The sequence below is a fragment of the Leguminivora glycinivorella genome, chromosome 3 (genome assembly GCF_023078275.1).
Source record: "Leguminivora glycinivorella isolate SPB_JAAS2020 chromosome 3, LegGlyc_1.1, whole genome shotgun sequence".
Classification (NCBI taxonomy): domain Eukaryota; kingdom Metazoa; phylum Arthropoda; class Insecta; order Lepidoptera; family Tortricidae; genus Leguminivora; species Leguminivora glycinivorella.
In genome coordinates, this window is record NC_062973.1 from 23,132,432 (window position 1) to 23,146,973 (window position 14,542).

At 38.0% G+C, this 14,542-nt stretch overlaps 1 protein-coding gene across 1 annotated transcript in view; it reads right to left on the reverse strand.

Moving 5' to 3' along the window:
* Positions 1–14,542, reverse strand: part of LOC125242643 (all trans-polyprenyl-diphosphate synthase PDSS1) — a 109,431-nt gene that overhangs the window by 68,199 nt on the left and 26,690 nt on the right. The window contains exon 2 of the mRNA XM_048151479.1: positions 13,090–13,284. Within this exon, the coding sequence (XP_048007436.1) occupies positions 13,090–13,284 (195 nt within the window). The remainder of the gene's footprint in view (positions 1–13,089; positions 13,285–14,542) is intronic.

A 14,542-nucleotide genomic window follows, 5' to 3' on the forward strand; every position in this document is an offset into this window, starting at 1 on the left:
ACACACACATAGGGCATTCTCAGAATTTGGGACCCAAATTAGTCGTTAACAAAAATTAACTCGCTGTCAGTTTTGTGACGACAATTAAGCATAAAATCTGTCTAAAAATTAACTTTTTTCACCTCCTGAATGTAGATTATCGCTTAAAGTATGCATGCGTGTGCATAATGTTTGTCTACCCGTTCCTTTTTTGTAAGTAGTGCAATAATTACTCACTTTTTGTGTCAACTTTGTTATTGCGATATTTACCTATAAATTTTAATGTAAATGTAATAAAATAACGTAACTTTACTTTACTATAAGTTTTAATGTAAATGTACCTAATAAAATAACGTAATCAATATAGTTATGTATAAACTAAGCCCTCACGGGCAAAACTGCATGGCATGTATGTAAATACTAATTTGTAAGTCTCAATAAGTGAAATGTATATTTCTTTTGAGAAAAATAAATGTCTTTTACCCGAAGTATATGTAATTAACACAAAAACAATATTTTTATGGAAATTTCATGCTAATTATCGTCACAAAACTGACAGCGAGTTAATTTTTGTTAACGACTTACGTACGCTAATTTTGGGTCCCAAATTCTGAAAATGCCCATTATGACAGTCAGTTATAGTGGAGTTCCCTGAAAAATACTACCTGAGTCTCTTTAAAGCAAGAGTGAATAGCCTATTAATGAATCGGTGAGCTCCATCTTAGACTCTGTCTTCACTTTCCATCAGGTGTGACTAGGGTCAGTCGCCAATCAGTATACTACTACTACTGGCCTTAGCGTCTATTTCAGACGATTTATGGTGCAATGTCCGAGAGACATCGTTTTTGATGACTAAAGAGACTATGCGAGAGCGACATATTTTGCCACATAGCTGACAAGGGAAGCTTGCAACCGATTGCGACGTTCCGCTTTGGTGTTTTCTTTCCCATTTGTCAGCACGTGCCGCAAACCAGGTCTCATCGACGAACTTGCGACCATCTTCAACGCACTTTCGCCACTCCGTTCGCTTCTCCACAAGCTTCTCCCAGTTTTGGTAGTCCATTTTAAAGGCTAATCAGTATATTATTAAAAAAAATATCAAATCGGATCGTTAGTTCCGACTTCCGATTCAATCATTTTCTTTTTTGCCGGGCCTATTTTATAAATATGTATATACTTTATCAAAGAGTTTTTAAAACATTTACATACATGAATATTAACTACACAGTATATTGGTTTGACTGAGCTTTTGACTCGCCCATGGTCAGAATACGCCTATGGGCCGCTTCGCACAATTAACAATTCAAATATAAAATTTTGTAAGAAAGACTTGCCTAAGAAGGATTGACCACACGGCCAAAGTATTTGGGTTAATGTTTGCGTCGAAACTGCGATTTTGCTAGGTCCGTGACTAAAGGAAATTAATCGTATACCTAGTAATACTTTATTGGAAAATGTAAACACATTTGACTATAACTGATGGCATGTGCCGTGCCAATACAATCTAACATTGAGCATGCCCTAAAATTAGTTCATTCTCGATTTTAAAAGGTCCAAGTTACGAGAATAGTGGACTGGGGGAACTGGAAAGAGACTAGAGAAGTAAGTTCAACTACTCAATCTTTACAAAGCGGTACAAAGTTTAGTTGCGAAGTTGTGGCAGACAGAGTAACGACGTAGGGGTGAAACGCAAGTCAGCAATTCAGCATCTACTCACAAGGCACAGCAACGAGACGGAACGGAATTACGCAACATCAGATAAAATTACCAACGTCTTTATTTAAGGACTGTATCGTTAATTATAGGGACAAAACAAACCTCGTCTAAATGTTGACATGTGCATAATTTTGTATTATTATGGTCCGAGAGTATGATCTGAAGGTATTGGTAAGTACTATTTGATATAAGAAGGTCTGATATTTTTTTTATTTTAGGGACTTTATGGTACTTTCATTAAGGTCTAGCAAATAAGTTTCGGACAACCCCTAATCTGGCTTAATTTGAGAATATCTCAAAGAATCTTTGTTCGATTTCGACAAACAAAGGTTAATATGCTGCCAAAATATATTTTTTAAGAGTCCTCTTCATGGTTGTTCAATTGGGTACTTGCAGAATAAATGCGGTGAATTTATATAATTAAAAAAAACGCATTTTTGAGTAACGTTCCGGATTGCCGTAAATTTTTGATACAAGCAGGATGAGAAAAATAGATAAATAAAATTAGGCATAGGCCAATGTCTAATAGACATTCATGGTGTTTGAACAGTGCCTAAACCAGATCGATATAAACAGTGTATGATAGTTAAATTCGACATCAAAGTCGGAGTTAGCGTAAGCGCCATGCCATATTCTCTAAATGGCCGCCATACACAGATAATGAACTTTATTTTTTAAAAATAACAGTGGCTAGACTATGTCTAGATATCCTGCTTTGTGGATCATGTGTCGTTGAGGTTCGCACTGTACAATTTTTTTTCGCAATTGTGTCGTCTTGTACGCACTTTGTGAATTTTCTAGTAGCATTTGTCCGAAATCGTAATTGGTACTCGGGAGGATTAAGTCAATGCTGTCTAAACCACATGCTTTACGTCGAGTTTCTAGGACAAAATACATACCTTATTATGTGCCTTATTAAGCCCATGTCTTGTTATAAGAAAAAAATATAATAGCAAATAAATACGGCTACTCAAAGTTGTCTCCATATTTAACGATACAGTCTTTAGCATCATGATTTGCTTACACCAAAGTAGAAAACTAATCGCATTAAAAAGGAAAACCAATTTAACTAACCTAACCATATAATTACAATTTTGAAAAAAAAAACCCTGACATAGTGTATCGAACTTCATGAAACATGGCTAAGAACACTCTCGACTAATTCAGCTTTCATAAAAAAAAAAACTAAATCTAAATCGATTCATCCGTTCGGGAGCTCCGATGCCACAGACAGACAGACAGACACGTCAAACTTATAACACCCCGTCGTTGTTGCGTCGGGATTTAAAGAGATAACCCAATATAAAAAAAAAACGGCCAAGAGCGTGTCGGGCCACGCTCAGTGTAGGGTTCCGTAGTTTTCCGTATTTTTCTCAAAAACTACTGGAGCTATCAAGTTCAAAACAATTTTCCTAGAAAGTCTTTATAAAGTTCTACTTTTGAGATTTTTTTCATGTTTTTTAAACATATGGTTCAAAAGTTAGAGGGGGGGGACGCACTTTGTTTTCCTTTAGGAGCGATTATTTCCGAAAATATTAATATTATCAAAAAACGACCTTAGTAAACCCTTATTCATTTTTAAATACCTATCCAACAATATATCACACGTTGGGGTTGGAATGAAAAAAAAAATCAGCCCCCACTTTACATGTAGGGGGGGTACCCTAATAAAACATTTTTTTCCATTTTTTATTTTTGCACTTTGTTGGCGTGATTGATATACATATTGGTACCAAATTTCAGCTTTCTAGTGCTAACGGTTACTGAGATTATCCGCGGACGGACGGACGGACGGACGGACAGACAGACATGGCGAAACTATAAGGGTTCCTAGTTGACTACGGAACTCTAAAAAACACTGTATAATTAAGTACAATTGATAAGTAAATTCGTATAATTACAACTTTCAATTACGAACACGAACGTCTATTTTCAATCAGATATATATCTGTTTATAAATTTGGCCATTTCTATTCACCTTGAATAGATATAGCAGGCGGCAGCAAAGATGCCAACGGCTACAAAATATGGTGTGCGCATGCGCGCCATCGTTTAATTGATAAATATTGACGGTTAATTAGGTAAACATGCATTGACGTTGTGCTTCCACAGGCATCTAGGGGAATTACAAACCGCAGTCAATTAGGTATTAAGATTTTATGACATGTTTGTCGAGTGTTACTTTGAAAAATGTATATTTATATTTAGACTTAATTATTTTTAAAATCGGGACTTAATCGCGTATGACTACATATTAAACTCACCTCCAACGTTTCAGGGACGGCGTTGTCCCCGTGGTCTCGGAGAAAACTCAAGAAGATTAAGTCCCGATTTTAAAAATAATTATGTGTAATAATCGTGAAAGTTTAAATCAGTATTATATTCAGACTAAATATGGCCCGTTTCTCGAAAGGTACAAGCCTTGTATTACAAGTGTGTTTCCATACTTTCCATGACAACCCATACGATTTGACAGTTCGCGCACTTGTAATACAAGGCTTGTACCTTTCGAGAAACGGGTCATAGGCCTCATAGTGGAAATAATATACAAAAAACTTTTTCCACTACGAATATTTTTTTTAGGATACAGTTCCTCTACGTGTATCTCTGTCTGGCATTTTAGTCTTTAAATAGGTACAGTCACAGACTATAATTGCTGATCCACTTCTAGTTCATTTTATATTGGACACGTGATAGCTTAACTATGAATTGACCAGTATAAAATTAGCTAGAAGTGGATCAACAAATAAGGTCCGTGACCTTACGATTAAAATCAAAGTTACAATCTTTCTGGTTCCTCGTGATTACGTTAGTAAACAGGGAACAAATAACATAGATAACATAAAACATTCAATAGCGGATTCTGCTGCTATCATTATTACAGGACAGAGGGAAACACGTAGACTAATCAAAACGCCCTTCTGGTAAAACCGTTGATATATTGTATTTGCATGAGTGAAGAAAAGTCATAGTCACTGTGGCAATGGCAATAAATGAAGGTCATTTTTATTATCACATTAGTATGCTTCTAAGTCAAGCAGTAGTAACGATTGAGCAGTTTTAAAGACCTTGTAGTTCTCACAATTTACGATTCGTTAAATCAAAATGATAAATATTTTACTTTTACTCTACTTACAGATTCACACTGTACTGTACCTATAGGTAATAAAACTAATAAAACACCAAAGGATTACGTGTGTTTATTTTTATCCCCCGAATTTAAACTTTTAACTTAAGAACTCAATTGTATAATTCCTAAAACAATACAATACAATATAATTCATACGAATATCATTCTTTTATAAACTAACCTTGTTTTAAGCACATTTTTTGATCTGGGGTCCATTTCTCAAAACTGAAAGTTACAAGTTACAAGCGGAAGTCTCTTTCCAACCTGTCATATTAGACATGACCGATGACCGATGGCCGTTGGGGCGGAAAGGTTCTCGAGTGGCGACCGCGTACCGGAAGGCGAAGTGTGGGTAGGCCCCCAACAAGGTGGACTGATGACCTGGTGAAGGTCGCAGGAGTCCGCTGGATGCGGGTGGCGCAGGACAGGTCATTGTGGCAATCTTTGGGGGAGGCCTATGTCCAGCAGTGGACGTCTTTCGGCTGATATGATGATGATGATGATGATATTAGACATTGACAACCGCTTGTAAATTGTAACTTGTAACTTCGAGAAATGGGCTCCTGCTTTTACAAGTTACGGTGAGTTGAACAAGTTCTCGAGTCGACATTGAATCAACTAGTACTTTTACTATCCACTTGCGGCGTGAAATTAAATAACTGGTATCCTAGCTAAAAGTAGGAAACGCGTAGAAACGTCGGTTCCGACGGGTTTTCCAAACGGAAAGTAGGTAAGCGAGACTCTTTGGATGTCCAATTGCTAACTTCGTGTGGGTTGCATCAAACTGCCTGTCACTGTTAATTCTAAGTCTGTCAAAGTACCTACTCAGTTTAGAATTAGTAAGATTCTTATTACTAAATGAAATGTCTGTATTTATAGAGAAATAAAGCAAATGTAAAAATATCAAAGATGTCAAGTTTGACTACAAGTAACAAGATTATACATTCGAGGTGGTTCAAATGTGGGTTGAACTGGACTCCTTGAAGGAATGGCCAGACATAGCACTGGATAGAAATCAGTGGAGAAATTGGGCCTTTGCCCAGCAATGGGTCGCGACGGGCTCCAAACAATATTAATCTATATAATGTAATACAGTGATACATAGCTACACGCACTGTCAACTATCTACTAAGGCAATAAAAATATTTATAACACGTGAAGGAACTCCAATATTATAAATTCTTCGTTTTTTTTTCAAATGTTTTGGCGTATAACTAGGTACATTTTTCAGTTTCCTATTAGAGATCTACTTTAAAACATGACTCTTTTACTCAATGCGGCAGACACTCAATCATAGTGTAAGTTAAGTACTTAATAAATCAAAATAATTATCAGTGATGCGCGAATTGCACAATCCACGCCCGCGCTAACGTCGTGACTTTGACACACTTGCCGATCAATGGGCAGTCGCCACGATCAAACTTATTATGTGTTATGAAAATATCGAGTGATAAGTGGGCTTTTGTGCTGCTGCTTTTTAAATTAACGGTTTGAATTTCGGTAACCCTGTTCGACGTTTGATTGAGGGTGCCCATTGTTGATTTTGAGTAACAATTAGGACGCAAGTTCATACTTTAATTTACGTAGGTCAAAAATCTGCAGTAGATACGATATTTACTGGATGCGTCACGTCTGTATTTAGATTACAGTGACGTTTTTGTGTGAAGAGTCACTTTCGACACTGATAATACTGACATATCCGAATTTTATCTAATTAATGGATAATTCAGTTCGATTCAGGCCGCAGGTCCGAGTCGTAAGGGGCAATAGGTTATCATCTCGCTTCGTCGAACCTCGCGTCTGTACTTCAGGTATACCCTATATCATCCACATGTAATTGGTAAAGTTACTAGTACTGGAAATAAATAATATCAGATCAAACCGATACGAGTAGGTAGGCCACTTGAGTTTGACATACCTGCCGATCAATGGAAGCCACTTGAAATGATAAAACTTATTTTGCTATGAAAATATGAAAGTGATAGATAAGTAAAGCTCTTGTTCTGATCGAACGATGTTTTCAAAATAACGGTACATTAAGTTCGGATTCAGGACCTGCGGAATGGTAGGTATATTAGACTGCAGTGGTTTCCTGCTTACCTATAGTATTTAATTATTTGAGTACTCAAAGAATAATCCTGCTAAGAAGCAAATAAGATTTGATACGAATGCGAAAGAATCTTCAAACAGAACATGTGAGCTATTTCAACGTTCAGAACAAGGTTCTAATAACATCTAAAAGAAGGTCACTGGGAAATAAAATAAAAATGTTCGCGGTTACGATGTCAAAGTTTACACAGTAATGTCATGGCTGTTCATGGTAAATTTTTAAGCTAATAGCAAAATGTTTTCGCATGGGCGTGGTACTCCGAATTAGCAGCATGAGAAGGTTAAACAAAGAGCCTCGTTAAAGTTATATTGTTTGCTAAACGTCACCGTTCTGGCACATACGAATTTGGTCTTCTATTTAACAGGACACGGTCCGTATATTGAATTATTTTTGGTATTTAATAAAAAAAAACTATTTGATAGGAGAACGGGTGCCGTTGGTCCTTTTATTCGTTTAAGCGCTATTAACAAGAACAAGATTTCTGTGAACAAGATGAAAAAAAAAAATCATGACGAAAACTGGTTTCAGAAGTCATTTTCAAGGATATCAACGTAAAGTCACGTCCACATCAAAAATCTGGGAGTTGTTGGAACGGGAGACTGCTTTCAGGGAGGCGAAGGCCTTAAACTTATTTACACAGAAGCGACTGTCTTTTGTTTGTTTCTATTGCCGATAGCTCATCGCTTACTCGCTTCTGATAGGACAAGTGCCAAATTCATATTGCTATCCCTTTTATTTGTATGCCAATGGCGACCCAGTATGATAGATTTTTTTAATATAGGGCCAAGTCAGTACCGGTCAACTTTACCGAGCCCGACATATGTTTCTCATTTTTATTCATTTCTCAAAACTGAAAGTTACAAGTTACAAGCGGAAGTCTCTTTCCAACCTGTCATATTAGACATGACCGATGACCGATGGCCGTTGGGGCGGAAAGGTTCTCGAGTGGCGACCGCGTACCGGAAGGCGAAGTGTGGGTAGGCCCCCAACAAGGTGGACTGATGACCTGGTGAAGGTCGCAGGAGTCCGCTGGATGCGGGTGGCGCAGGACAGGTCATTGTGGCAATCTTTGGGGGAGGCCTATGTCCAGCAGTGGACGTCTTTCGGCTGATATGATGATGATGATGATGATATTAGACATTGACAACCGCTTGTAAATTGTAACTTGTAACTTCGAGAAATGGGCTCCTGCTTTTACAAGTTACGGTGAGTTGAACAAGTTCTCGAGTCGACATTGAATCAACTAGTACTTTTACTATCCACTTGCGGCGTGAAATTAAATAACTGGTATCCTAGCTAAAAGTAGGAAACGCGTAGAAACGTCGGTTCCGACGGGTTTTCCAAACGGAAAGTAGGTAAGCGAGACTCTTTGGATGTCCAATTGCTAACTTCGTGTGGGTTGCATCAAACTGCCTGTCACTGTTAATTCTAAGTCTGTCAAAGTACCTACTCAGTTTAGAATTAGTAAGATTCTTATTACTAAATGAAATGTCTGTATTTATAGAGAAATAAAGCAAATGTAAAAATATCAAAGATGTCAAGTTTGACTACAAGTAACAAGATTATACATTCGAGGTGGTTCAAATGTGGGTTGAACTGGACTCCTTGAAGGAATGGCCAGACATAGCACTGGATAGAAATCAGTGGAGAAATTGGGCCTTTGCCCAGCAATGGGTCGCGACGGGCTCCAAACAATATTAATCTATATAATGTAATACAGTGATACATAGCTACACGCACTGTCAACTATCTACTAAGGCAATAAAAATATTTATAACACGTGAAGGAACTCCAATATTATAAATTCTTCGTTTTTTTTCAAATGTTTTGGCGTATAACTAGGTACATTTTTCAGTTTCCTATTAGAGATCTACTTTAAAACATGACTCTTTTACTCAATGCGGCAGACACTCAATCATAGTGTAAGTTAAGTACTTAGTAAATCAAAATAATTATCAGTGATGCGCGAATTGCACAATCCACGCCCGCGCTAACGTCGTGACTTTGACACACTTGCCGATCAATGGGCAGTCGCCACGATCAAACTTATTATGTGTTATGAAAATATCGAGTGATAAGTGGGCTTTTGTGCTGCTGCTTTTTAAATTAACGGTTTGAATTTCGGTAACCCTGTTCGACGTTTGATTGAGGGTGCCCATTGTTGATTTTGAGTAACAATTAGGACGCAAGTTCATACTTTAATTTACGTAGGTCAAAAATCTGCAGTAGATACGATATTTACTGGATGCGTCACGTCTGTATTTAGATTACAGTGACGTTTTTGTGTGAAGAGTCACTTTCGACACTGATAATACTGACATATCCGAATTTTATCTAATTAATGGATAATTCAGTTCGATTCAGGCCGCAGGTCCGAGTCGTAAGGGGCAATAGGTTATCATCTCGCTTCGTCGAACCTCGCGTCTGTACTTCAGGTATACCCTAATATCATCCACATGTAATTGGTAAAGTTACTAGTACTGGAAATAAATAATATCAGATCAGACCGATACGAGTAGGTAGGCCACTTGAGTTTGACATACCTGCCGATCAATGGAAGCCACTTGAAATGATAAAACTTATTTTGCTATGAAAATATGAAAGTGATAGATAAGTAAAGCTCTTGTTCTCATCGAACGATGTTTTCAAAAAACCGGTACATTAAGTTCGGGTTCAGGACCTGCGGAATGGTAGGTATAATAGACTGCAGTGGGTTCCTGCTTACCTATAGTATTTAATTCTTTGAGTACTCAAAGAATAATCCTGCTAAGAAGCAAATAAGATTTGATACGAATGCGAAAGAATCTTCAAACAGAACATGTGGGCTATTTCAACGTTCAGAACAAGGTTCTAATAACATCTAAAAGAAGGTCACTGGGAAATAAAATAAAAATGTTCGCGGTTACGATGTCAAAGTTTACACAGTAATGTCATGGCTGTTCATGGTAAATTGTTAAGCTAATAGCAAAATGTTTTCGCATGGGCGTGGTACTCCGAATTAGCAGCATGAGAAGGTTAAACAAAGAGCCTCGTTAAAGTTATATTGTTTGCTAAACGTCACCGTTCTGGCACATACGAATTTGGTCTTCTATTTAACAGGATATGGTCCGTATATTGAATTATTTTTGGTATTTAATAAAAAAAAACTATTTGATACGAGAACGGGTGCCGTTGGTCCTTTTATTCGTTAAAACTGCTTTCAGAAGTCATTTTCAAGGATATCAACGTAAAGTCACGTCCGCATCAAAAATCTGGGAGAACAGTTGTTGGAACGGGAGACTGATTTCAGGGAGGCGAAGGCCTTAAACTTATTTCTGTGTAAATAAGCGACTATCTTTTGTTTTTTTCTATTGCCGATAGCTCATCACTTACTCGCTTCTGATAGGACAAGTGCCGAATTCATATTGCTATCCCTTTTATTTGTATGCCAATGGCGACCCAGTATGATAACTCCCTAACTAAATAATGCCAACTCAGTACCGGTCAACTTTACCGAGCCCGACATATGTTTTAAGCGTTCAAAAACGTTTAAAAGTAGAACTGACGACCTGTGTACCGTAAAGATGTTCTAAATTTAAAATATTTAATAACGGATCGTAAAAAGGAAACCCTAATTTAGTGGCTATCGTAAAGTAAAACTGGAACATTTTAAAAGGATTTCGATGTGAGGTATTAAATGTAACAGATGCGTGACTGAAAGTAATATCAAGAGGACTAATTTAATAAAATTATTATCCCGAGAATAAAGCTAAATCTACTAATGAGTAATACAATTAATTCATTAAGAAAAATCATTGTTTATCATAGCTGTCCGAATTTTTACAAACCCCTATGTGTTCAACACATTTTTTTCCCTATTTTTTGAGGTGATAACCTCATTTTCCTACTTATTTTAATGCGTAAATAGTAGCGAGTTTTCAGCAGTGGAGTCGTAAACGACCCTATGGGCGTAGGTATATGGGCCTAAACTGTGTTTTAATTAAATCTTGGAATTTGCACATATTTCAACAACCATTGCTTATAATTCTCCTTTCGGACTTTGCATTTAGCTAATATTAACAGATTTGCTCAGGCTTTATATCCGCACGCTTGGAAACTTACGAAACGTCAACAAACTCGTACTGCGGTTCTGCTTTAAGAGGTTACTGGTTGCTACAAAACAAACCATCTTGTATCTATCATCTATAAGCTCTAGTTTCAGGCAGTAGGCGAACCAATCTACGTTCAAGTAGGCTAGAAAGGACGCTATAAAAAAATTAGCAGTCAGAGCTATACGGAATAGAGCCTTATAAAAATGCGAACTCGATGATGTACTGCAGACCGAAGACACCACGATCAATGAGCAATGAGGATTCCTTAGCGTCTATTAGTCCGATGCTTCTGGAAAGTTATGTATGAAAATGTTGGCATAATTAATGGAAGATTTTTTTGATTGGGATATGTACATTACAGGCCGAAGTTATTTTTCATCAACCCTCCCCATCCCTCCCCCCTCTGCGTCACCCCTCTTCCCCCCCTTAAATAGCCGAAAATGCGGTTTTTCGCGATTTCTGACAAAACCGTTGTAGATACAGAAAAAGCGTGTAGGAAAAAAGTAATCCTTGATAAATTTACTACAAATCGTTCATTGACACTTTGGTTCTAGCACTTATAGGTTTCGCGTGATCCATCACGAAAGTTGGTCCTTTACTGCAATTTTCTTTAGTGAATGTTAAGTTTTCTCCCAAATTGCTTACGAAATCTGTTTGATATTACTAAAATATTATAAACTGAAAATGAATTTCAGGGGGAAAAATCACTACCATGGGTGGGACTTGAACTCACGGCTACTGGATTGATACTCCAGGGCTCTACCAATAGCTACCAAAAGCTCATCCCCAGTCATAGATACACTATATAGATCAATGGTACTCCTAGCGACTACTACCATGAAAATATTACGTTTTAAATAGTTACTGGAATTCCAAGACATATTGGAAATTCCACCCATGGTAGTGATTTTTCCCCCTTAATTTTATTTTAGTCATGAGTTACAATATTTTAGTTATATCAAACAAATTTCGACGATTTCGTATGCATTTTGGGCGAAAACTTAACATTCACTAAAGAAGATTGTAGCAAAGGACCAACTTTCGTGACGGATCACGCGTAACCTATAAGTGCTAGAACCAAAGTGTTAATGAATGATTTGTAGTAAATTTATTAAGGATTACTTCGTTCCTACGCGCTTTTTCTGTATCTTCAACAGTTTTGTCAGAAATCGAGAAAAACCGCATTTTCGACACTTTAAGGGAGGGTAGAGGGGTGACGCAGAGGAGGGAGGAGTGGGGAGGGTTGATGAAAAATAACTTCGGTCTATAACGTACATATTTCAATTTAAAAAAACCTTCCATTAATTATGCCGTAATTTTAGCTAATTTCCCCCTGCTATATGTGCTCCCCACATCAGCTAGATGTTTAGCCGGTTACTTATTACTAACCGATCATATATCCTCAAATTTGCCAGTGGAGGTATTGAAATTTCATGCTTAATTATCGTCACAAAACAGACAGTGAGTTAATTTTCATAAATTGAAATAGATACCATACACGAAAGAAAAAACGACAAGGGCCACTGGTGGCCGAGCCTGGAATCGAACCCGGGTCTTCAGCTTACGCGGCTAACGTCTTTACCACTAGACCAGCCGCCCGCCGTGGTACCTGACGAAATGTCTCAAGTTTATGTTATCCCTGATAAGGCTAGGCGCCTTTTGACTTTTGAGTTAATTTTTGTTAACAACTTACGCTACGTATGCCTACGTTAGCCTGTGTGGTGACGGGTTAAGAATTTCACCACCCCCTTTCTTCCCGTGGATGTCGTAGAAGGCGACTATGGGATATGGGTTAAATTGTGGCGTAGGCGAGAGGCTGGCAACCTGTAACTGCAATGTCACAGTTTCGTTTTCTTTCAACCCCTTATTTGCCAAGAGTGGCACTGAAGCTTTAGTAGTTTCATGTGTTCTGCCTACCCCTTTATGGGATACAGGCGTGATTGTATGTATATAACTTACGCTAATTGCGGTGTCCCGAATTCTGAAAATGCCCCTACACAGTATGGCTACTAGCACTACCAGCCAGTTGTTTAGTATAAGTAGATAATACTTGGTGTACTCACCGATCGTATGTCCTCGTATATGCCGTTAAGGTCGTCCTCCAGCAAGCGGTAGGGGTCGACGATCTGTGTGCCGTAGTCGGGAAGGGAACCCGTGGATGTGCTCTGAAGGCTGGAGGCGAGGCGGCGGGCCACGCCAGCCACGCTGGGCGCGCTCGCGCCCGCTGAGCCGCACGCTGGGCCACATGTGGTCACACGCTGTAACAACAGAATATTATAAGTATACATTGTACAGGATTTCACTGCACAGCGTAAGAAGATTTTGTGCACACAAAGTCATAAATGCCACCCGACTAAATTACTAACGAAATCGGAATAACCTTTAATGTACATAATAATAATCGAGCCTATTACGGCCTACTGCTGGGCACAGGCCTCTCCTCATGCTTGAGAGGGCTCGGGCTATAGTCCCCACGCAAACCCAACACGGATTGGGTTCACATATGAATTCTTTCGCAGATGTATTGCAGGTTTCCACATGATGTTTTCCTTCGCCGAATAGCTAGTGATAAATATTAACAGTTTAGAGCAAATAAATACTTTTCGGAGTCTTAAGAACTCTTTTGTTATTGAAGCTTATTCTCCCAGTCGTGTCCTTAGCTTTTCCTTAATTTTATTCTAATGCCGTTAAAGCTATATACAAATGCTGTATTTACTTATATGACGTTACACTGCGTAACAGTAAGGCACAGAAAGTTTTCAAACAATTTTGTGAGAGCAAAACACCTAAATGGCGGTAACACGAAATACGGTAGCTAAATTAGCATTAAAATAGACTACGCTCTCAAATTCCACTTGGACGCTCAAAGAAGAACATTATGTTCTAATGGGGTACATAAATTAGAAGAAAGAACTTTGTAGGCATATGTTTAGACAAAGTAAGTAGGTAATTTAAGAGTTATTTAGATTTATTGCTGTCATCGCACTCTGAATGCTTAAGGTACTTGAGTTTTCGTTAAGTTATTGTATTAAATTGTAATTTATTAGACGTTTATTGCTGATTTATATTTACATCATTTCTGCATATGATTTACAACATTCGATTGCCGATTAATAAAGTGGTCGAGAAATATTGTAGGTGTTCGTAAAATGCAAAGTATTCGACCTGAACTTGAGACTACTTCAAAATCGTACTTGAAACATAAACGACTAGAACAGAAGTATGTCAAAAGCAACAATCTTGTTCAATGTCAAGGTGCGAAAAAGCGTTTATATTCTGCGCTTTTGCATTGTAAAGTTACGAGAGCTAGAGGAACTAAGATTGATATTAGAGTATGAAAATACGGATGACAGTATCATCAGCGCTGTATTGGCAACTCTTGAGCACTGGTCCCTCTTTTACTCCGTCACTTATCCCGGTCCTGAGCTAAACTTATCTAAAAGTGCCCTGCAATCTTCCGAATGTGGTCCCCCCAACGGGTGACAGCATAGCATAGGCATGTAGGTACTAAAGTAC